This window comes from Nerophis ophidion, linkage group LG03 (genome assembly GCF_033978795.1).
Source record: "Nerophis ophidion isolate RoL-2023_Sa linkage group LG03, RoL_Noph_v1.0, whole genome shotgun sequence".
In the NCBI taxonomy this organism is placed as follows: Eukaryota; Metazoa; Chordata; class Actinopteri; order Syngnathiformes; family Syngnathidae; genus Nerophis; species Nerophis ophidion.
The window spans coordinates 89,429,855-89,451,350 of NC_084613.1; the positions used below are offsets into that span (position 1 = coordinate 89,429,855).

General features: G+C 41.5%; 1 protein-coding gene across 1 annotated transcript; it reads left to right on the plus strand.

The window, feature by feature from the left end:
- The first annotated feature begins 13,084 nt into the window (after positions 1-13,084).
- Positions 13,085-20,941, plus strand: LOC133548877 (5-hydroxytryptamine receptor 2A-like). The gene is given in 5 exon segments (XM_061893813.1): positions 13,085-13,270; positions 13,413-13,692; positions 19,675-19,869; positions 20,131-20,736; positions 20,739-20,941. Coding segments are annotated over 5 exon segments (1,470 nt in total).
- Positions 20,942-21,496: the final 555 nt, after the last annotated feature.

Consider the following 21,496-nt stretch of genomic DNA (forward strand, 5'->3'; position numbering starts at 1 on the left):
TGAAGAAGCATGTTTCAAAACATGTGACAACTTATTTGCTGCTGACATTGAAGAAGCATGTTTCAAATCATGTGACAACTTATTTGCGGCTGACATTGAAGAAGCATGTTTCAAAACATGTGACAACTTATTTGCTGCTGACATTGAAGAAGCATGTTTCAAATCATGTGACAACTTATTTGCTGCTGACATTGAAGAAGCATGTTTCAAAACATGTGACAACTTATTTGCTGCTGACGTTGAAGAAGCCTGTTTCAAATCATGTGACAACTTATTTGCTGCTGACATTGAAGAAGCATGTTTCAAAACATGTGACAACTTATTTGCTGCTGACGTTGAAGAAGCATGTTTCAAATCATGTGACAACTTATTTGCTGCTGACATTGAAGAAGCATGTTTCAAAACATGTGACAACTTATTTGCTGTTGACGTTGAAGAAGCATGTTCCAAAACATGTGACAACTTATTTGCTGCTGACGTTGAAGAAGCATGTTTCAAATCATGTGACAACTTATTTGCTGCTGATATTGAAGAAGCATGTTTCAAATCATGTGACAACTTATTTGCTACTGATATTGAAGAAGCATGTTTCAAATCATGTGACAACTTATTTGCTGCTGACGTTGAAGAAGCATGTTTCAAAACATGTGACAATTTATTTGCTGCTGATATTGAAGAAGCATGTTTCAAAACATGTGACAACTTATTTGCTGCTGACATTGAAGAAGCATGTTTCAAAACATGTGACAACTTATTTGCGGCTGACATTGAAGAAGCATGTTTCAAAACATGTGACAACTTATTTGCTGCTGACATTGAAGAAGCATGTTTCAAATCATGTGACAACTTATTTGCTACTGATATTGAAGAAGCATGTTTCAAATCATGTGACAACTTATTTGCTGCTGACGTTGAAGAAGCATGTTTCAAAACATGTGACAATTTATTTGCTGCTGATATTGAAGAAGCATGTTTCAAAACATGTGACAACTTATTTGCTGCTGACATTGAAGAAGCATGTTTCAAAACATGTGACAACTTATTTGCGGCTGACATTGAAGAAGCATGTTTCAAAACATGTGACAACTTATTTGCTGCTGACATTGAAGAAGCATGTTTCAAAACATGTGACAACTTATTTGCTGCTGATATTGAAGAAGCATGTTTCAAAACATGTGACAACTTATTTGCTGCTGATATTGAAGAAGCATGTTTCAAATCATGTGACAACTTATTTGCTGCTGACGTTGAAGAAGCATGTTTCAAAACATGTGACAACTTATTTGCTGCTGACATTGAAGAAGCATGTTCCAAAACATGTGACAACTTATTTGCTGCTGACGTTGAAGAAGCATGTTTCAAAACATGTGACAACTTATTTGCTGCTGACGTTGAAGAAGCATGTTTCAAAACATGTGACAACTTATTTGCTGCTGATATTGAAGAAGCATGTTTCAAATCATGTGACAACTTATTTGCTGCTGATATTGAAGAAGCATGTTTCAAATCATGTGACAACTTATTTGCTACTGATATTGAAGAAGCATGTTTCAAATCATGTGACAACTTATTTGCTGCTGACATTGAAGAAGCATGTTTCAAAACATGTGACAACTTATTTGCGGCTGACATTGAAGAAGCATGTTTCAAAACATGTGACAACTTATTTGCTGCTGACGTTGAAGAAGCATGTTTCAAATCATGTGACAACTTATTTGCTGCTGACATTGAAGAAGCATGTTTCAAAACATGTGACAACTTATTTGCTGTTGACGTTGAAGAAGCATGTTCCAAAACATGTGACAACTTATTTGCTGCTGACGTTGAAGAAGCATGTTTCAAATCATGTGACAACTTATTTGCTGCTGATATTGAAGAAGCATGTTTCAAATCATGTGACAACTTATTTGCTACTGATATTGAAGAAGCATGTTTCAAATCATGTGACAACTTATTTGCTGCTGACGTTGAAGAAGCATGTTTCAAAACATGTGACAATTTATTTGCTGCTGATATTGAAGAAGCATGTTTCAAAACATGTGACAACTTATTTGCTGCTGACATTGAAGAAGCATGTTTCAAAACATGTGACAACTTATTTGCGGCTGACATTGAAGAAGCATGTTTCAAAACATGTGACAACTTATTTGCTGCTGACATTGAAGAAGCATGTTCCAAAACATGTGACAACTTATTTGCTGCTGACATTGAAGAAGCATGTTCCAAAACATGTGACAACTTATTTGCTGCTGACATTGAAGAAGCATGTTTCAAAACATGTGACAACTTATTTGCGGCTGACATTGAAGAAGCATGTTTCAAAACATGTGACAACTTATTTGCTGCTGACATTGAAGAAGCATGTTCCAAAACATGTGACAACTTATTTGCTGCTGACATTGAAGAAGCATGTTTCAAAACATGTGACAACTTATTTGCTGCTGACGTTGAAGAAGCCTGTTTCAAATCATGTGACAACTTATTTGCTGCTGACATTGAAGAAGCATGTTTCAAAACATGTGACAACTTATTTGCGGCTGACATTGAAGAAGCATGTTTCAAAACATGTGACAACTTATTTGCTGCTGACGTTGAAGAAGCATGTTCCAAAACATGTGACAACTTATTTGCTGCTGACGTTGAAGAAGCCTGTTTCAAATCATGTGACAACTTATTTGCTGCTGACATTGAAGAAGCATGTTTCAAAACATGTGACAACTTATTTGCTGCTGACGTTGAAGAAGCATGTTTCAAATCATGTGACAACTTATTTGCTGCTGACATTGAAGAAGCATGTTTCAAAACATGTGACAACTTATTTGCTGTTGACGTTGAAGAAGCATGTTCCAAAACATGTGACAACTTATTTGCTGCTGACGTTGAAGAAGCATGTTTCAAATCATGTGACAACTTATTTGCTGCTGATATTGAAGAAGCATGTTTCAAATCATGTGACAACTTATTTGCTACTGATATTGAAGAAGCATGTTTCAAATCATGTGACAACTTATTTGCTGCTGACGTTGAAGAAGCATGTTTCAAAACATGTGACAATTTATTTGCTGCTGATATTGAAGAAGCATGTTTCAAAACATGTGACAACTTATTTGCTGCTGACATTGAAGAAGCATGTTTCAAAACATGTGACAACTTATTTGCGGCTGACATTGAAGAAGCATGTTTCAAAACATGTGACAACTTATTTGCTGCAGATATTGAAGAAGCATGTTCCAAAACATGTGACAACTTATTTGCTGCTGACATTGAAGAAGCATGTTCCAAAACATGTGACAACTTATTTGCTGCTGACATTGAAGAAGCATGTTTCAAAACATGTGACAACTTATTTGCTGCTGATATTGAAGAAGCATGTTTCAAATCATGTGACAACTTATTTGCTGCTGACGTTGAAGAAGCATGTTTCAAAACATGTGACAACTTATTTGCTGCTGACATTGAAGAAGCATGTTCCAAAACATGTGACAACTTATTTGCTGCTGACGTTGAAGAAGCATGTTTCAAAACATGTGACAACTTATTTGCTGCTGACGTTGAAGAAGCATGTTTCAAAACATGTGACAACTTATTTGCTGCTGATGTTGAAGAAGCATGTTTCAAATCATGTGACAACTTATTTGCTGCTGATATTGAAGAAGCATGTTTCAAATCATGTGACAACTTATTTGCTACTGATATTGAAGAAGCATGTTTCAAATCATGTGACAACTTATTTGCTGCTGACGTTGAAGAAGCATGTTTCAAAACATGTGACAATTTATTTGCTGCTGATATTGAAGAAGCATGTTTCAAAACATGTGACAACTTATTTGCTGCTGACATTGAAGAAGCATGTTTCAAAACATGTGACAACTTATTTGCGGCTGACATTGAAGAAGCATGTTTCAAAACATGTGACAACTTATTTGCTGCTGACATTGAAGAAGCATGTTTCAAAACATGTGACAACTTATTTGCTGCTGACGTTGAAGAAGCCTGTTTCAAATCATGTGACAACTTATTTGCTGCTGACATTGAAGAAGCATGTTTCAAAACATGTGACAACTTATTTGCTGCTGACGTTGAAGAAGCATGTTTCAAATCATGTGACAACTTATTTGCTGCTGATATTGAAGAAGCATGTTTCAAATCATGTGACAACTTATTTGCTGCTGACATTGAAGAAGCATGTTTCAAAACATGTGACAACTTATTTGCGGCTGACATTGAAGAAGCATGTTTCAAAACATGTGACAACTTATTTGCTGCAGATATTGAAGAAGCATGTTCCAAAACATGTGACAACTTATTTGCTGCTGACATTGAAGAAGCATGTTCCAAAACATGTGACAACTTATTTGCTGCTGACATTGAAGAAGCATGTTTCAAAACATGTGACAACTTATTTGCTGCTGATATTGAAGAAGCATGTTTCAAAACATGTGACAACTTATTTGCTGCTGATATTGAAGAAGCATGTTTCAAAACATGTGACAACTTATTTGCTGCTGATATTGAAGAAGCATGTTTCAAATCATGTGACAACTTATTTGCTGCTGACGTTGAAGAAGCATGTTTCAAAACATGTGACAACTTATTTGCTGCTGACATTGAAGAAGCATGTTCCAAAACATGTGACAACTTATTTGCTGCTGACGTTGAAGAAGCATGTTTCAAAACATGTGACAACTTATTTGCTGCTGACGTTGAAGAAGCATGTTTCAAAACATGTGACAACTTATTTGCTGCTGATATTGAAGAAGCATGTTTCAAATCATGTGACAACTTATTTGCTGCTGATATTGAAGAAGCATGTTTCAAATCATGTGACAACTTATTTGCTACTGATATTGAAGAAGCATGTTTCAAATCATGTGACAACTTATTTGCTGCTGACATTGAAGAAGCATGTTTCAAAACATGTGACAACTTATTTGCGGCTGACATTGAAGAAGCATGTTTCAAAACATGTGACAACTTATTTGCTGCTGACGTTGAAGAAGCATGTTTCAAATCATGTGACAACTTATTTGCTGCTGACATTGAAGAAGCATGTTTCAAAACATGTGACAACTTATTTGCTGTTGACGTTGAAGAAGCATGTTCCAAAACATGTGACAACTTATTTGCTGCTGACGTTGAAGAAGCATGTTTCAAATCATGTGACAACTTATTTGCTGCTGATATTGAAGAAGCATGTTTCAAATCATGTGACAACTTATTTGCTGCTGACGTTGAAGAAGCATGTTTCAAAACATGTGACAATTTATTTGCTGCTGATATTGAAGAAGCATGTTTCAAAACATGTGACAACTTATTTGCTGCTGACATTGAAGAAGCATGTTTCAAAACATGTGACAACTTATTTGCGGCTGACATTGAAGAAGCATGTTTCAAAACATGTGACAACTTATTTGCTGCTGACATTGAAGAAGCATGTTCCAAAACATGTGACAACTTATTTGCTGCTGACATTGAAGAAGCATGTTCCAAAACATGTGACAACTTATTTGCTGCTGACATTGAAGAAGCATGTTTCAAAACATGTGACAACTTATTTGCGGCTGACATTGAAGAAGCATGTTTCAAAACATGTGACAACTTATTTGCTGCTGACATTGAAGAAGCATGTTCCAAAACATGTGACAACTTATTTGCTGCTGACATTGAAGAAGCATGTTTCAAAACATGTGACAACTTATTTGCTGCTGACGTTGAAGAAGCCTGTTTCAAATCATGTGACAACTTATTTGCTGCTGACATTGAAGAAGCATGTTTCAAAACATGTGACAACTTATTTGCGGCTGACATTGAAGAAGCATGTTTCAAAACATGTGACAACTTATTTGCTGCTGACGTTGAAGAAGCATGTTCCAAAACATGTGACAACTTATTTGCTGCTGACGTTGAAGAAGCCTGTTTCAAATCATGTGACAACTTATTTGCTGCTGACATTGAAGAAGCATGTTTCAAAACATGTGACAACTTATTTGCTGCTGACGTTGAAGAAGCATGTTTCAAATCATGTGACAACTTATTTGCTGCTGACATTGAAGAAGCATGTTTCAAAACATGTGACAACTTATTTGCTGTTGACGTTGAAGAAGCATGTTCCAAAACATGTGACAACTTATTTGCTGCTGACGTTGAAGAAGCATGTTTCAAATCATGTGACAACTTATTTGCTGCTGATATTGAAGAAGCATGTTTCAAATCATGTGACAACTTATTTGCTAATGATATTGAAGAAGCATGTTTCAAATCATGTGACAACTTATTTGCTGCTGACGTTGAAGAAGCATGTTTCAAAACATGTGACAATTTATTTGCTGCTGATATTGAAGAAGCATGTTTCAAAACATGTGACAACTTATTTGCTGCTGACATTGAAGAAGCATGTTTCAAAACATGTGACAACTTATTTGCGGCTGACATTGAAGAAGCATGTTTCAAAACATGTGACAACTTATTTGCTGCAGATATTGAAGAAGCATGTTCCAAAACATGTGACAACTTATTTGCTGCTGACATTGAAGAAGCATGTTCCAAAACATGTGACAACTTATTTGCTGCTGACATTGAAGAAGCATGTTTCAAAACATGTGACAACTTATTTGCTGCTGATATTGAAGAAGCATGTTTCAAATCATGTGACAACTTATTTGCTGCTGACGTTGAAGAAGCATGTTTCAAAACATGTGACAACTTATTTGCTGCTGACATTGAAGAAGCATGTTCCAAAACATGTGACAACTTATTTGCTGCTGACGTTGAAGAAGCATGTTTCAAAACATGTGACAACTTATTTGCTGCTGACGTTGAAGAAGCATGTTTCAAAACATGTGACAACTTATTTGCTGCTGATATTGAAGAAGCATGTTTCAAATCATGTGACAACTTATTTGCTGCTGATATTGAAGAAGCATGTTTCAAATCATGTGACAACTTATTTGCTACTGATATTGAAGAAGCATGTTTCAAATCATGTGACAACTTATTTGCTGCTGACGTTGAAGAAGCATGTTTCAAAACATGTGACAATTTATTTGCTGCTGATATTGAAGAAGCATGTTTCAAAACATGTGACAACTTATTTGCTGCTGACATTGAAGAAGCATGTTTCAAAACATGTGACAACTTATTTGCGGCTGACATTGAAGAAGCATGTTTCAAAACATGTGACAACTTATTTGCTGCTGACATTGAAGAAGCATGTTTCAAAACATGTGACAACTTATTTGCTGCTGACGTTGAAGAAGCCTGTTTCAAATCATGTGACAACTTATTTGCTGCTGACATTGAAGAAGCATGTTTCAAAACATGTGACAACTTATTTGCTGCTGACGTTGAAGAAGCATGTTTCAAATCATGTGACAACTTATTTGCTGCTGATATTGAAGAAGCATGTTTCAAAACATGTGACAACTTATTTGCTGCTGATATTGAAGAAGCATGTTTCAAATCATGTGACAACTTATTTGCTGCTGATATTGAAGAAGCATGTTTCAAAACATGTGACAACTTATTTGCTGCTGACATTGAAGAAGCATGTTTCAAAACATGTGACAACTTATTTGCGGCTGACATTGAAGAAGCATGTTTCAAAACATGTGACAACTTATTTGCTGCAGATATTGAAGAAGCATGTTCCAAAACATGTGACAACTTATTTGCTGCTGACATTGAAGAAGCATGTTCCAAAACATGTGACAACTTATTTGCTGCTGACATTGAAGAAGCATGTTTCAAAACATGTGACAACTTATTTGCTGCTGATATTGAAGAAGCATGTTTCAAAACATGTGACAACTTATTTGCTGCTGATATTGAAGAAGCATGTTTCAAATCATGTGACAACTTATTTGCTGCTGACGTTGAAGAAGCATGTTTCAAAACATGTGACAACTTATTTGCTGCTGACATTGAAGAAGCATGTTTCAAAACATGTGACAACTTATTTGCTGCTGACGTTGAAGAAGCATGTTTCAAATCATGTGACAACTTATTTGCTGCTGATATTGAAGAAGCATGTTTCAAATCATGTGACAACTTATTTGCTGCTGACATTGAAGAAGCATGTTTCAAAACATGTGACAACTTATTTGCGGCTGACATTGAAGAAGCATGTTTCAAAACATGTGACAACTTATTTGCTGCAGATATTGAAGAAGCATGTTCCAAAACATGTGACAACTTATTTGCTGCTGACATTGAAGAAGCATGTTCCAAAACATGTGACAACTTATTTGCTGCTGACATTGAAGAAGCATGTTTCAAAACATGTGACAACTTATTTGCTGCTGATATTGAAGAAGCATGTTTCAAAACATGTGACAACTTATTTGCTGCTGATATTGAAGAAGCATGTTTCAAATCATGTGACAACTTATTTGCTGCTGACGTTGAAGAAGCATGTTTCAAAACATGTGACAACTTATTTGCTGCTGACATTGAAGAAGCATGTTTCAAAACATGTGACAACTTATTTGCTGCTGATGTTGAAGAAGCATGTTCCAAAACATGTGACAACTTATTTGCTGTTGACGTTGAAGAAGCATGTTTCAAAACATGTGACAACTTATTTGCTGCTGATATTGAAGAAGCATGTTTCAAATCATGTGACAACTTATTTGCTGCTGACGTTGAAGAAGCATGTTTCAAAACATGTGACAACTTATTTGCTGCTGACATTGAAGAAGCATGTTTCAAAACATGTGACAACTTATTTGCGGCTGACATTGAAGAAGCATGTTTCAAAACATGTGACAACTTATTTGCTGCAGATATTGAAGAAGCATGTTCCAAAACATGTGACAACTTATTTGCTGCTGACATTGAAGAAGCATGTTCCAAAACATGTGACAACTTATTTGCTGCTGACATTGAAGAAGCATGTTTCAAAACATGTGACAACTTATTTGCTGCTGATATTGAAGAAGCATGTTTCAAAACATGTGACAACTTATTTGCTGCTGATATTGAAGAAGCATGTTTCAAATCATGTGACAACTTATTTGCTGCTGACGTTGAAGAAGCATGTTTCAAAACATGTGACAACTTATTTGCTGCTGACATTGAAGAAGCATGTTTCAAAACATGTGACAACTTATTTGCTGCTGATATTGAAGAAGCATGTTTCAAATCATGTGACAACTTATTTGCTGCTGACGTTGAAGAAGCATGTTTCAAAACATGTGACAACTTATTTGCTGCTGACATTGAAGAAGCATGTTTCAAAACATGTGACAACTTATTTGCTGCTGACGTTGAAGAAGCATGTTTCAAATCATGTGACAACTTATTTGCTGCTGATATTGAAGAAGCATGTTTCAAATCATGTGACAACTTATTTGCTGCTGACATTGAAGAAGCATGTTTCAAAACATGTGACAACTTATTTGCGGCTGACATTGAAGAAGCATGTTTCAAAACATGTGACAACTTATTTGCTGCAGATATTGAAGAAGCATGTTCCAAAACATGTGACAACTTATTTGCTGCTGACATTGAAGAAGCATGTTTCAAAACATGTGACAACTTATTTGCTGCTGATATTGAAGAAGCATGTTTCAAAACATGTGACAACTTATTTGCTGCTGATATTGAAGAAGCATGTTTCAAATCATGTGACAACTTATTTGCTGCTGACGTTGAAGAAGCATGTTTCAAAACATGTGACAACTTATTTGCTGCTGACATTGAAGAAGCATGTTTCAAAACATGTGACAACTTATTTGCTGCTGACGTTGAAGAAGCATGTTCCAAAACATGTGACAACTTATTTGCTGCTGACATTGAAGAAGCATGTTTCAAAACATGTGACAACTTATTTGCTGCTGATATTGAAGAAGCATGTTTCAAAACATGTGACAACTTATTTGCTGCTGATATTGAAGAAGCATGTTTCAAATCATGTGACAACTTATTTGCTGCTGACGTTGAAGAAGCATGTTTCAAAACATGTGACAACTTATTTGCTGCTGACATTGAAGAAGCATGTTTCAAAACATGTGACAACTTATTTGCTGCTGACGTTGAAGAAGCATGTTTCAAATCATGTGACAACTTATTTGCTGCTGATATTGAAGAAGCATGTTTCAAATCATGTGACAACTTATTTGCTGCTGACATTGAAGAAGCATGTTTCAAAACATGTGACAACTTATTTGCGGCTGACATTGAAGAAGCATGTTTCAAAACATGTGACAACTTATTTGCTGCAGATATTGAAGAAGCATGTTCCAAAACATGTGACAACTTATTTGCTGCTGACATTGAAGAAGCATGTTCCAAAACATGTGACAACTTATTTGCTGCTGACATTGAAGAAGCATGTTTCAAAACATGTGACAACTTATTTGCTGCTGATATTGAAGAAGCATGTTTCAAAACATGTGACAACTTATTTGCTGCTGATATTGAAGAAGCATGTTTCAAATCATGTGACAACTTATTTGCTGCTGACGTTGAAGAAGCATGTTTCAAAACATGTGACAACTTATTTGCTGCTGACATTGAAGAAGCATGTTTCAAAACATGTGACAACTTATTTGCTGCTGATGTTGAAGAAGCATGTTCCAAAACATGTGACAACTTATTTGCTGTTGACGTTGAAGAAGCATGTTTCAAAACATGTGACAACTTATTTGCTGCTGATATTGAAGAAGCATGTTTCAAATCATGTGACAACTTATTTGCTGCTGACGTTGAAGAAGCATGTTTCAAAACATGTGACAACTTATTTGCTGCTGACATTGAAGAAGCATGTTTCAAAACATGTGACAACTTATTTGCGGCTGACATTGAAGAAGCATGTTTCAAAACATGTGACAACTTATTTGCTGCAGATATTGAAGAAGCATGTTCCAAAACATGTGACAACTTATTTGCTGCTGACATTGAAGAAGCATGTTCCAAAACATGTGACAACTTATTTGCTGCTGACATTGAAGAAGCATGTTTCAAAACATGTGACAACTTATTTGCTGCTGATATTGAAGAAGCATGTTTCAAAACATGTGACAACTTATTTGCTGCTGATATTGAAGAAGCATGTTTCAAATCATGTGACAACTTATTTGCTGCTGACGTTGAAGAAGCATGTTTCAAAACATGTGACAACTTATTTGCTGCTGACATTGAAGAAGCATGTTTCAAATCATGTGACAACTTATTTGCTGCTGATGTTGAAGAAGCATGTTCCAAAACATGTGACAACTTATTTGCTGTTGACGTTGAAGAAGCATGTTTCAAAACATGTGACAACTTATTTGCTGCTGATATTGAAGAAGCATGTTTCAAATCATGTGACAACTTATTTGCTGCTGACGTTGAAGAAGCATGTTTCAAAACATGTGACAACTTATTTGCTGCTGACATTGAAGAAGCATGTTCCAAAACATGTGACAACTTATTTGCTGCTGATATTGAAGAAGCATGTTTCAAATCATGTGACAACTTATTTGCTGCTGACGTTGAAGAAGCATGTTTCAAAACATGTGACAACTTATTTGCTGCTGACATTGAAGAAGCATGTTTCAAAACATGTGACAACTTATTTGCTGCTGATGTTGAAGAAGCATGTTCCAAAACATGTGACAACTTATTTGCTGCTGACATTGAAGAAGCATGTTTCAAATCATGTGACAACTTATTTGCTGCTGACATTGAAGAATGTTCCAAAACATGTGACAACTTATTTGCTGCTGACGTTGAAGAAGCATGTTTCAAAACATGTGACAACTTATTTGCTGCTGACGTTGAAGAAGCATGTTTCAAAACATGTGACAACTTATTTGCTGCTGACGTTGAAGAAGCATGTTTCAAAACATGTGACAACTTATTTGCTGCTGATATTGAAGAAGCATGTTTCAAAACATGTGACAACTTATTTGCTGCAGACATTGAAGAAGCATGTTCCAAAACATGTGACAACTTATTTGCTGCTGACATTGAAGAAGCATGTTTCAAAACATGTGACAACTTATTTGCTGCTGACGTTGAAGAAGCATGTTTCAAATCATGTGACAACTTATTTGCTGCTGATGTTGAAGAAACATGTTCCAAAACATGTGACAACTTATTTGCTGCTGACGTTGAAGAAGCATGTTTCAAATCATGTGACAACTTATTTGCTGCTGATGTTGAAGAAACATGTTCCAAAACATGTGTCAACTTATTTGCTGCTGACATTGAAGAAGCACGTTTCAAATCTTGTGACAATTTATTTGCTGCTGATATTGAAGAAGCACGTTTCAAATCTTGTGACAATTTATTTGCTGTTGACGTTGAAGAAGCATGTTTCAAATCATGTGACAACTTATTATTGATCAACGTGGCGCACTAAGACGTCCCAAATGGCATCATGGCACCTCAGCGCCTTCAAAGGAAGTGAGGTGAGGAACACAAAAGGCTGGATGGATGGATGAAACGTCCATTGAAAGCTGCCCAGTGACGGGGAGTAAAATGCAGATAGGAGGAGAAGGAAGAGGAGGAGGAGGAGGAAGAGGAGGAGGAGGAGGAGGAAGAGGAGGAGGAGCTCTGCGTTGGGAGCAGCGGCATGAGGAGAGGAGAAGCAGAAATGATTTGAGTGGGCTGCAGTCTCAGAGGGGAAGATCTGCTGGAGGTTAGATTTCATCCTCTTCAGTCTCAGTGGGGAAGACCTGCTGGAGGTTAGATTTCATCCTCTTCAGTCTCAGTGGGGAAGACCTGCTGGAGGTTAGATTTCATCCTCTTCAGTCTCAGTGGGGAAGACCTGCTGGAGGTTAGATTTCATCCTCTTCAGTCTCAGTGGGGAAGACCTGCTGGAGGTTAGATTTCATCCTCTTCAGTCTCAGTGGGGAAGACCTGCTGGAGGTTAGATTTCATCCTCTTCAGTCTCAGTGGGGAAGACCTGCTGGAGGTTAAGATTTCATCCTCTTCAGTCTCAGTGGGGAAGACCTGCTGGAGGTTAGATTTCATCCTCTTCAGTCTCAGTGGGAAATACCTGCTGGAGGTTAGATTTCATCCTCTTCAGTCTCAGTGGGAAAGACCTGCTGGAGGTCTTTGGACGTCCAAAGTGTCTCTTCAGGAAGATATGCTGGTTGCCATGGTTTCCATGCAAGAGGGCTTTGATAAAGATCAAAGTTTCCAGAACAAGAAGTTGCTCCAGAAGAACCTCAGGTTGTTACCTCCTCCAGGAGGACACCGAGTCTTGTTCCACCGTCAGATGGACTCTTCCAGCGAGGATGAAAGTCATGGTCTGCTTGAAGTGATGAGCAGTAAATTCCATAAGGTGTGAAAGTGCTCCTGACCCGTGATGACTGAGCTTTGGATGCAAATGTGGATCCTTTCTTCCCGCCTTCTCGGCCATTTTGCCGACTGTGAGGCATCTGGGAGCTGACACCATGAACAACCTTTCCCTCTCGGTGTGTCAGTCCACCAGCCTCCAGCAGCACGGAGATCAGGACAACGGGAGTCACGCTCACACCAGGAAGTGCTGGCAAGACTACAGCGGCTCCCCCAAGAACTGGTCAGCACTTCTGATTCTGGCCGTCATCGCCATCACCGTGATGGGCAACATCCTGGTCATCCTGGCCGTCTCCCTGGAGAAGAAGCTGCACAACGCCACAAACTACTTCCTGATGTCCCTGGCAGTGGCAGACATGCTCCTGGGCCTGCTGGTCATGCCCGTATCCACTGTGACAGTCCATTACAGTGAGTGACCCCCACCATGACCACTGTTTCCCTAACATGAGTCACTGCTGTATCCATGGTGACCATACTCTATGGTGAGTGACCCCCACCATGACCACCCTTTCCCTGACATGAGTCACTGCTGTATCCATAGTGACCATACTCTATGGTGAGTGACCCCCACCATGACCACCCTTTCCCTGACATGAGTCACTGCTGTATCCATGGTGACCATACTCTATGGTGAGTGACCCCCACCATGACCACTGTTTCCCTGACATGAGTCACTGCTGTATCCATGGTGACCGTCCTCTACGGTGAGTGACCCCCACCATGACCACTGTTTCCCTGACATGAGTCACTGCTGTATCCATGGTGACCATCCTCTATGGTGAGTGACCCCCACCATGACCACCCTTTCCCTGACATGAGTCACTGCTGTATCCAGGGTGACCATCCTCTATGGTGAGTGACCCCCACCATGACCACTGTTTCCCTGACATGAGTCACTGCTGTATCCATTGTGACCATACTCTATGGTGAGTGACCCCCACCATGACCACTGTTTCCCTGACATGAGTCACTGCTGTATCCATGGTGACCATCCTCTATGGTGAGTGACCCCCACCATGACCACCCTTTCCCTGACATGAGTCACTGCTGTATTCATGGTGAGTGACCCCCACCATGACCACTGTTTCCCTGACATGAGTCACTGTTGTATCCATGGTGACCATCCTCTATGGTGAGTGACCCCCACCATGACCACTGTTTCCCTGACATGAGTCACTGTTGTATCCATGGTGACCATCCTCTATGGTGAGTGACCCCCACCATGACCACCCTTTCCCTGACATGAGTCACTGCTGTATCCATGGTGACCATCCTCTATGGTGAGTGACCCCCACCATGACCACTGTTTCCCTGACATGAGTCACTGTTGTATCCATGGTGACCATCCTCTATGGTGAGTGACCCCCACCATGACCACTGTTTCCCTGACATGAGTCACTGCTGTATCCAATGTGACCATCCTCTATGGTGAGTGACCCCCACCATGACCACTGTTTCCCTGACATGAGTCACTGCTGTATCCATGGTGACCATCCTCTATGGTGAGTGACCCCCACCATGACCACTGTTTCCCTGACATGAGTCACTGTTGTATCCATGGTGACCATCCTCTATGGTGAGTGACCCCCACCATGACCACCCTTTCCCTGACATGAGTCACTGCTGTATTCATGGTGACCATCCTCTATGGTGAGTGACCCCCACCATGACCACTGTTTCCCTGACATGAGTCACTGTTGTATCCATGGTGACCATCCTCTATGGTGAGTGACCCCCACCATGACCACTGTTTCCCTGACATGAGTCACTGCTGTATCCATGGTGACCATCCTCTATGGTGAGTGACCCCCACCATGACCACTGTTTCCCTGACATGAGTCACTGTTGTATCCATGGTGACCATCCTCTATGGTGAGTGACCCCCACCATGACCACCCTTTCCCTGACATGAGTCACTGCTGTATTCATGGTGACCATCCTCTCTGGTGAGTGACCCCCACCATGACCACTGTTTCCCTGACATGAGTCACTGTTGTATCCATGGTGACCATCCTCTATGGTGAGTGACCCCCACCATGACCACCCTTTCCCTGACATGAGTCACTGCTGTATTCATGGTGACCATCCTCTATGGTGAGTGACCCCCACCATGACCACTGTTTCCCTGACATGAGTCACTGTTGTATCCATGGTGACCATCCTCTATGGTGAGTGACCCCCACCATGACCACCCTTTCCCTGACATGAGTCACTCTTGTATCCATGGTGACCATCCTCTATGGTGAGTGACCCCCACCATGACCACTGTTTCCCTGACATGAGTCACTGTTGTATCCATGGTGACCATCCTCTATGGTGAGTGACCCCCACCATGACCACTGTTTCCCTGACATGAGTCACTCTTGTATCCATGGTGACCATCCTCTATGGTGAGTGACCCCCACCATGACCACCCTTTCCCTGACATGAGTCACTGCTGTAACCATGGTGACCATCCTCTATGGTGAGTGGCCCCCACCATGACCACTGTTTCCCTGACATGAGTCACTGCTGTATCCATGGTGACCATCCTCTATGGTGAGTGACCCCCACCATGACCACTGTTTCCCTGACATGAGTCACTGTTGTATCCATGGTGACCATCCTCTATGGTGAGTGACCCCCACCATGACCACCCTTTCCCTGACATGAGTCACTGCTGTATCCATGGTGACCATCCTCTGTGGTGAGTGACCCCCACCATGACCACCCTTTCCCTGACATGAGTCACTGCTGTATTCATGGTGACCGTCCTCTATGGTGAGTGACCCCCACCATGACCACTGTTTCCCTGACATGAGTCACTGTTGTATCCATGGTGACCATCCTCTATGGTGAGTGACCCCCACCATGACCACTGTTTCCCTGACATGAGTCACTGTTGTATCCATGGTGACCATCCTCTATGGTGAGTGACCCCCACCATGACCACCCTTTCCCTGACATGAGTCACTGCTGTATCCATGGTGACCATCCTCTATGGTGAGTGACCCCCACCATGACCACTGTTTCCCTGACATGAGTCACTGTTGTATCCATGGTGACCATCCTCTATGGTGAGTGACCCCCACCATGACCACTGTTTCCCTGACATGAGTCACTGCTGTATCCAATGTGACCATCCTCTATGGTGAGTGACCCCCACCATGACCACTGTTTCCCTGACATGAGTCACTGCTGTATCCATGGTGACCATCCTCTATGGTGAGTGACCCCCACCATGACCACTGTTTCCCTGACATGAGTCACTGTTGTATCCATGGTGACCATCCTCTATGGTGAGTGACCCCCACCATGACCACCCTTTCCCTGACATGAGTCACTGCTGTATTCATGGTGACCATCCTCTATGGTGAGTGACCCCCACCATGACCACTGTTTCCCTGACATGAGTCACTGTTGTATCCATGGTGACCATCCTCTATGGTGAGTGACCCCCACCATGACCACTGTTTCCCTGACATGAGTCACTGTTGTATCCATGGTGACCATCCTCTATGGTGAGTGACCCCCACCATGACCACTGTTTCCCTGACATGAGTCACTGCTGTATTCATGGTGACCATACTCTATGGTGAGTGACCCCCACCATGACCACTGTTTCCCTGACATGAGTCACTGTTGTATCCATGGTGACCATCCTCTATGGTGAGTGACCCCCACCATGACCACCCTTTCCCTGACATGAGTCACTGCTGTATCCATTGTGACTTTGATGTGAATTGAGTTGGAGATAATGATTTTCTGCGTTTCAGCTGTATTGACTTTGTTGTCTTGGCACCAGCTTACTGTTTCTACTATTTGCTGATGATGATAGTGTTGTTTGAGTCCAATTGTGGCGATATCATCTGCATACTGGATCACGGAGACTGACTTGTGGGTGGAGGCGAGGTCATTCGTGTACAGAGAGGATAGCCATGGAGACGGAACAAACCCTTGAGGGTTAGAGGCCCAGATAGGAGACTCTGTGTCCTGGAGGAGAGAAAATTGTAAATCCAGTGGTGTATAGTAGTTTGCATCTTCCTTCCGAGGAGTTTATTTAGGAGAATGGCTGGCTTGATGCGGGACTGAGATCAATAAATAGAATGTGGGGTGTATGTGTGTTAGAATAATTATGTATATAATATCATCATAACTATAAGCTTAAGGGCCGTTACTATAAAGTATTGTCAATTTGTGCTGAAGTGTTTTTTCTGTATTTGTGCAGAGCTACAATCGGAGAGATTGCTTGCCTTTCTTTCCTATGAGTGTTCTGTCCAGATTCCGCCTACTGACTGCCAAGGCCAAACATTGTGTTCTGGGACCAAGAACAAGCACAGACTGGGCTATAATACCAAGTGTCAACATATTTGCATTTTTGTATTATCATATCTTGTGTCGAGTCCACCCCCCCCCCCCCCCCCTTTCCCTCAGTCACAATGATGTAATAGGGATTTTCCTAATAAATACAAGAGGCACGCGGGCTGTTCTTTAGAAAGTTTTTTGTATCTGTAACTAGAGTACAGCCCAAAACACGTGTCTCCTCATGAGCTCTATTTAACTCTGTGTCTGCTTGGTTCTTTGCTTCTTGTCTGATTAATAGATGTCATCTATGTTTGAACCTGACAATGTGTTGGGGTGCTCCAGGTGCTGCAGCATTGTATGATGTACAAGGTTGACGGCATCTTTAACTGATCTATTGGCACGGTATGCAAATGGGTAATTGTCCAATTTTGTAGTGGTCATGTTTATTAAGTAAATGATGCGTTCAAATGAGTTGATCATCACAGATGTTAGTGCAATGGGTCTGTAGTCATTGAGGCACAAGATTTGTTTCGATTCAGGAATGGGGACGATAATGGAGTCTTTGTACCATACACTGAAGGAGACGGGTCGAGAATGTAAGTGAAAATAACGGCAATTTGAGCAGCACATGACTTAAAAACACCAGAAATCATTCCGTCAGGACCTCCTGCTTTACTTCATTTGTTCTTAGTGAAAGAAGACCTCAACTCCTCCTCTTCAATGACAAAGGATGGTGGTAGGTGGCGGCGAGGGGGGATGGTGGAGACAGGTGACTGGTCAAATCTGCTGTAAAACTGTAAACAATGTAGTAGGGGAGGTCCTCAGACACGCCAGTGTAGTTAAAGTCGCCAAGAATGATGACAACCGCAACTAGATTTGAATTTCCCACAGAAGAGTTCTGACATGGTTGTATTGGCGTTTGCTAATGGTGTGACGTGTATGAGAATAGCCGATGTAAATTCTCTTGGGCGGTAGTAGGGTCTACACTTAACAATGATCTATTCCAGGTAAGGAGAACAGAAACTCTGAAGAGTTGTGGTGTTGTTACACCATTGCTGGTTCACCATAAAGCAGATGCCTCCGCCTTTAGATCTCTTTGACAGCTTCACTGACCTTTCGGCTTGATAGAGAATGAAGCCGGGCGGTGTTATGGCCTGATCAGGTACGCTATGAACCAGCCAGGTCTCAGTATAGAGCAGTGGTCCCCAACCACCGGGCCGCGGATTGGTACCGGGCCGTGGCCCGATTGGTACCGGGCCGTGGCCCGATTGGTACCGGGCCATGGCCCGATTGATACCGGGCCGCAGAAGAATTTTTTATTTAAAAAAAAATAAAATAAAATAAAATTAAATCAACATAAAAAACACAATATACACTTACAATTAGTGCACCAACCACAAAAAAATCCCTTTTTCAAGACAAAAATGTCCCTTTTTCATGACAAAATAAAAAAAAAAGGATTCAACCCCCCAACCCAACCCGGGCCGCGGGACAAATTATTACACGTTGGCCGGTCCGTGGATACAAAAAGGTTGGGGACCACTGGTATAGAGGGTGTAGTCTTTGCTGGTCTTGGTGAGGAGGAAAAGTTCATCAATTTTTTTCCTTAGCAATCTCAGGTCTGTCGGGATCAAACAAACGCTTCCTTAACTGGGTTAGGGTTAGGGTTAGGTGTGGTGTCTTCTCCTGATTGATATGTGCCAGCTAGCACCGGGAGGATTAGCCGGTGTGTGTTGCTAGTATCTACACCGGTATCGTTTTTGGGTCTATTGTCCGCGTTTTGCCTCTGAGTAAAAGCAAAAACAACCCTAGACGGGTGTATGTCACAAAAAGTGTTTTTTTGAGGCATACAACAGACAAGAGAGACAGACAGAGTAGCAGAGCTTGTATTGAGGCAACACTCACGGCCGCCATTGAACAAAGAAGGCAGGGTGCATCCTGGACAAAGAAGGCAAGGTACGCCCTGGACAAGGAAGGCATCGTACACCATGGACAAGGAAGGCAGGGTACACCCTGGACAAGTGCCCACGTCATCGCTAAGCTAATGAGGACAGGTTTATTGAAATGAACATCGCTAACCTCTGTTCTTCTGCTTTTGCCTCACAGATTACAGCTGGCCTCTGCCTTCTCACCTCTGCCCTGTGTGGATTTACCTGGATGTGTTCTTCTCAACAGCATCCATCATGCACCTGTGCGCTATCTCTCTGGACCGATACATTGCCATCCGCAACCCCATCCACCACAGTCGTTTCAACACGCACACAAAGGCTCGCATCAAGATCATGGCAGTGTGGACCATCTCAGCCGGGGAGTAACCGCACTCTCTCACACACACACACACACACACACACACACACACACACACACACACACACACACACACACACACACACGTACATACACACGCACACACACTCAAACAAACACACACACACTTACATACACACGCACACACACAACGTCCACCTCGCTGAGATGTTTCATGTTGTTTTTTCTGTTTCTGAGGTCCTTCAGTGGTCCAGACTATCCGTCCTGTAGTCCAGACTAACTTTCCTGTCCTCCCTGCAGGCATCTCTATGCCCATTCCAGTGAGGGGTTTGCGCAACCATGCCAAGGTGTTCAAAGACGGCAGCTGCCTACTGACGGACTATAATTTTGTGCTGGTGGGATCCTTTGTGGCCTTCTTCATCCCGCTCACCATCATGCTGGTCACATACTTCCTGACCATCAAGGCCCTGCAGAATGAAGCCACCTTGTGTTTGCACCAGCTGGTGCCGGCGTTTGCGCTGAGTTTCTTCCCGCGAAGCTCGCTGTCTTCAGAGAAGCTCTTCAGGCGCTCCATCAGTAGGGAGGGCGGCAGCAGAGGGAGCGGTGGCGGTCTGTCGGGAGCACGGGGGAGCGTGTCTGGTTCTTTGTTTGTCCGCCGCACCCTGTTGTCCATCAGCAACGAACAAAAAGCATCCAAAGTCCTCGGCGTGGTGTTTTTCCTCTTTGTGGTCATGTGGTGTCCCTTCTTCATTACCAATGTGCTGGTGGTGATGTGTGCCCCGACCGACTGCAACGCTGGCCTCATGGGAGGCCTGCTCAATGTTTTTGTGTGGGTGGGCTACCTGTCCTCTGCTGTCAACCCGCTGGTCTACACCCTGTTTAACAAGACCTACCGCGCGGCCAGTACACACCCAACAAGAAGCCCCTCCAGCTCATCCTGGTCAACACCATCCCGCCCCTTGCGTTCACCTCCATTGGCACGTTAGGCCACGCAGCTGCACCCTCTTTTGGGGAGATGAAGGAACTCTCTTTAGCCGGGCAGGAGGAAGAACCTGGTAGGAGCCTCGGCGGGAAGAAGATAGATAAAGATGAGAGTTGTGTGTGAAGAGACAAATTTTACTTGTCCTAATAAAAGACCAGCAGACCTTCTTCACAGACCACCTGACCTAAGTCACTGAAGTATTGTATACACTAACTGATCATGCCTCAAAGCATGGCTCCAAGAAAGGAGACATTCTCAAACGTGTCAACGTCAGCTTGAAAATAACTTTTGTTTCTTCTGAGGAAGTTGGAGCTTTGTGAAATGTTTGCCTTTGTACTGTCAGACCTTCGGATGCAGCAACTATACATTGTGTCTCAAATGGAATGTCTCCGTCTTAGAAGGATATTGTGTACTTAGTTCCTCAACAACAATTACACATTTCATTAGACCTTCAGAATTCCGAGTACAGAGTATTCACTCTACTTACTATATACTTATTGATATGTATGAAGTATACCTATCAGAGTGTACAAAATACACTTATTGAAGTGTACACTCTATACTTTTTGATATGTACGAAGTGTACGTAAAAGAGTGTACAAAGTACACTTATTGAAGTGTACACTGTATACTTATTGTTATGTACAAAGTGTACGTACTAGAGTGTACGCTGTATAC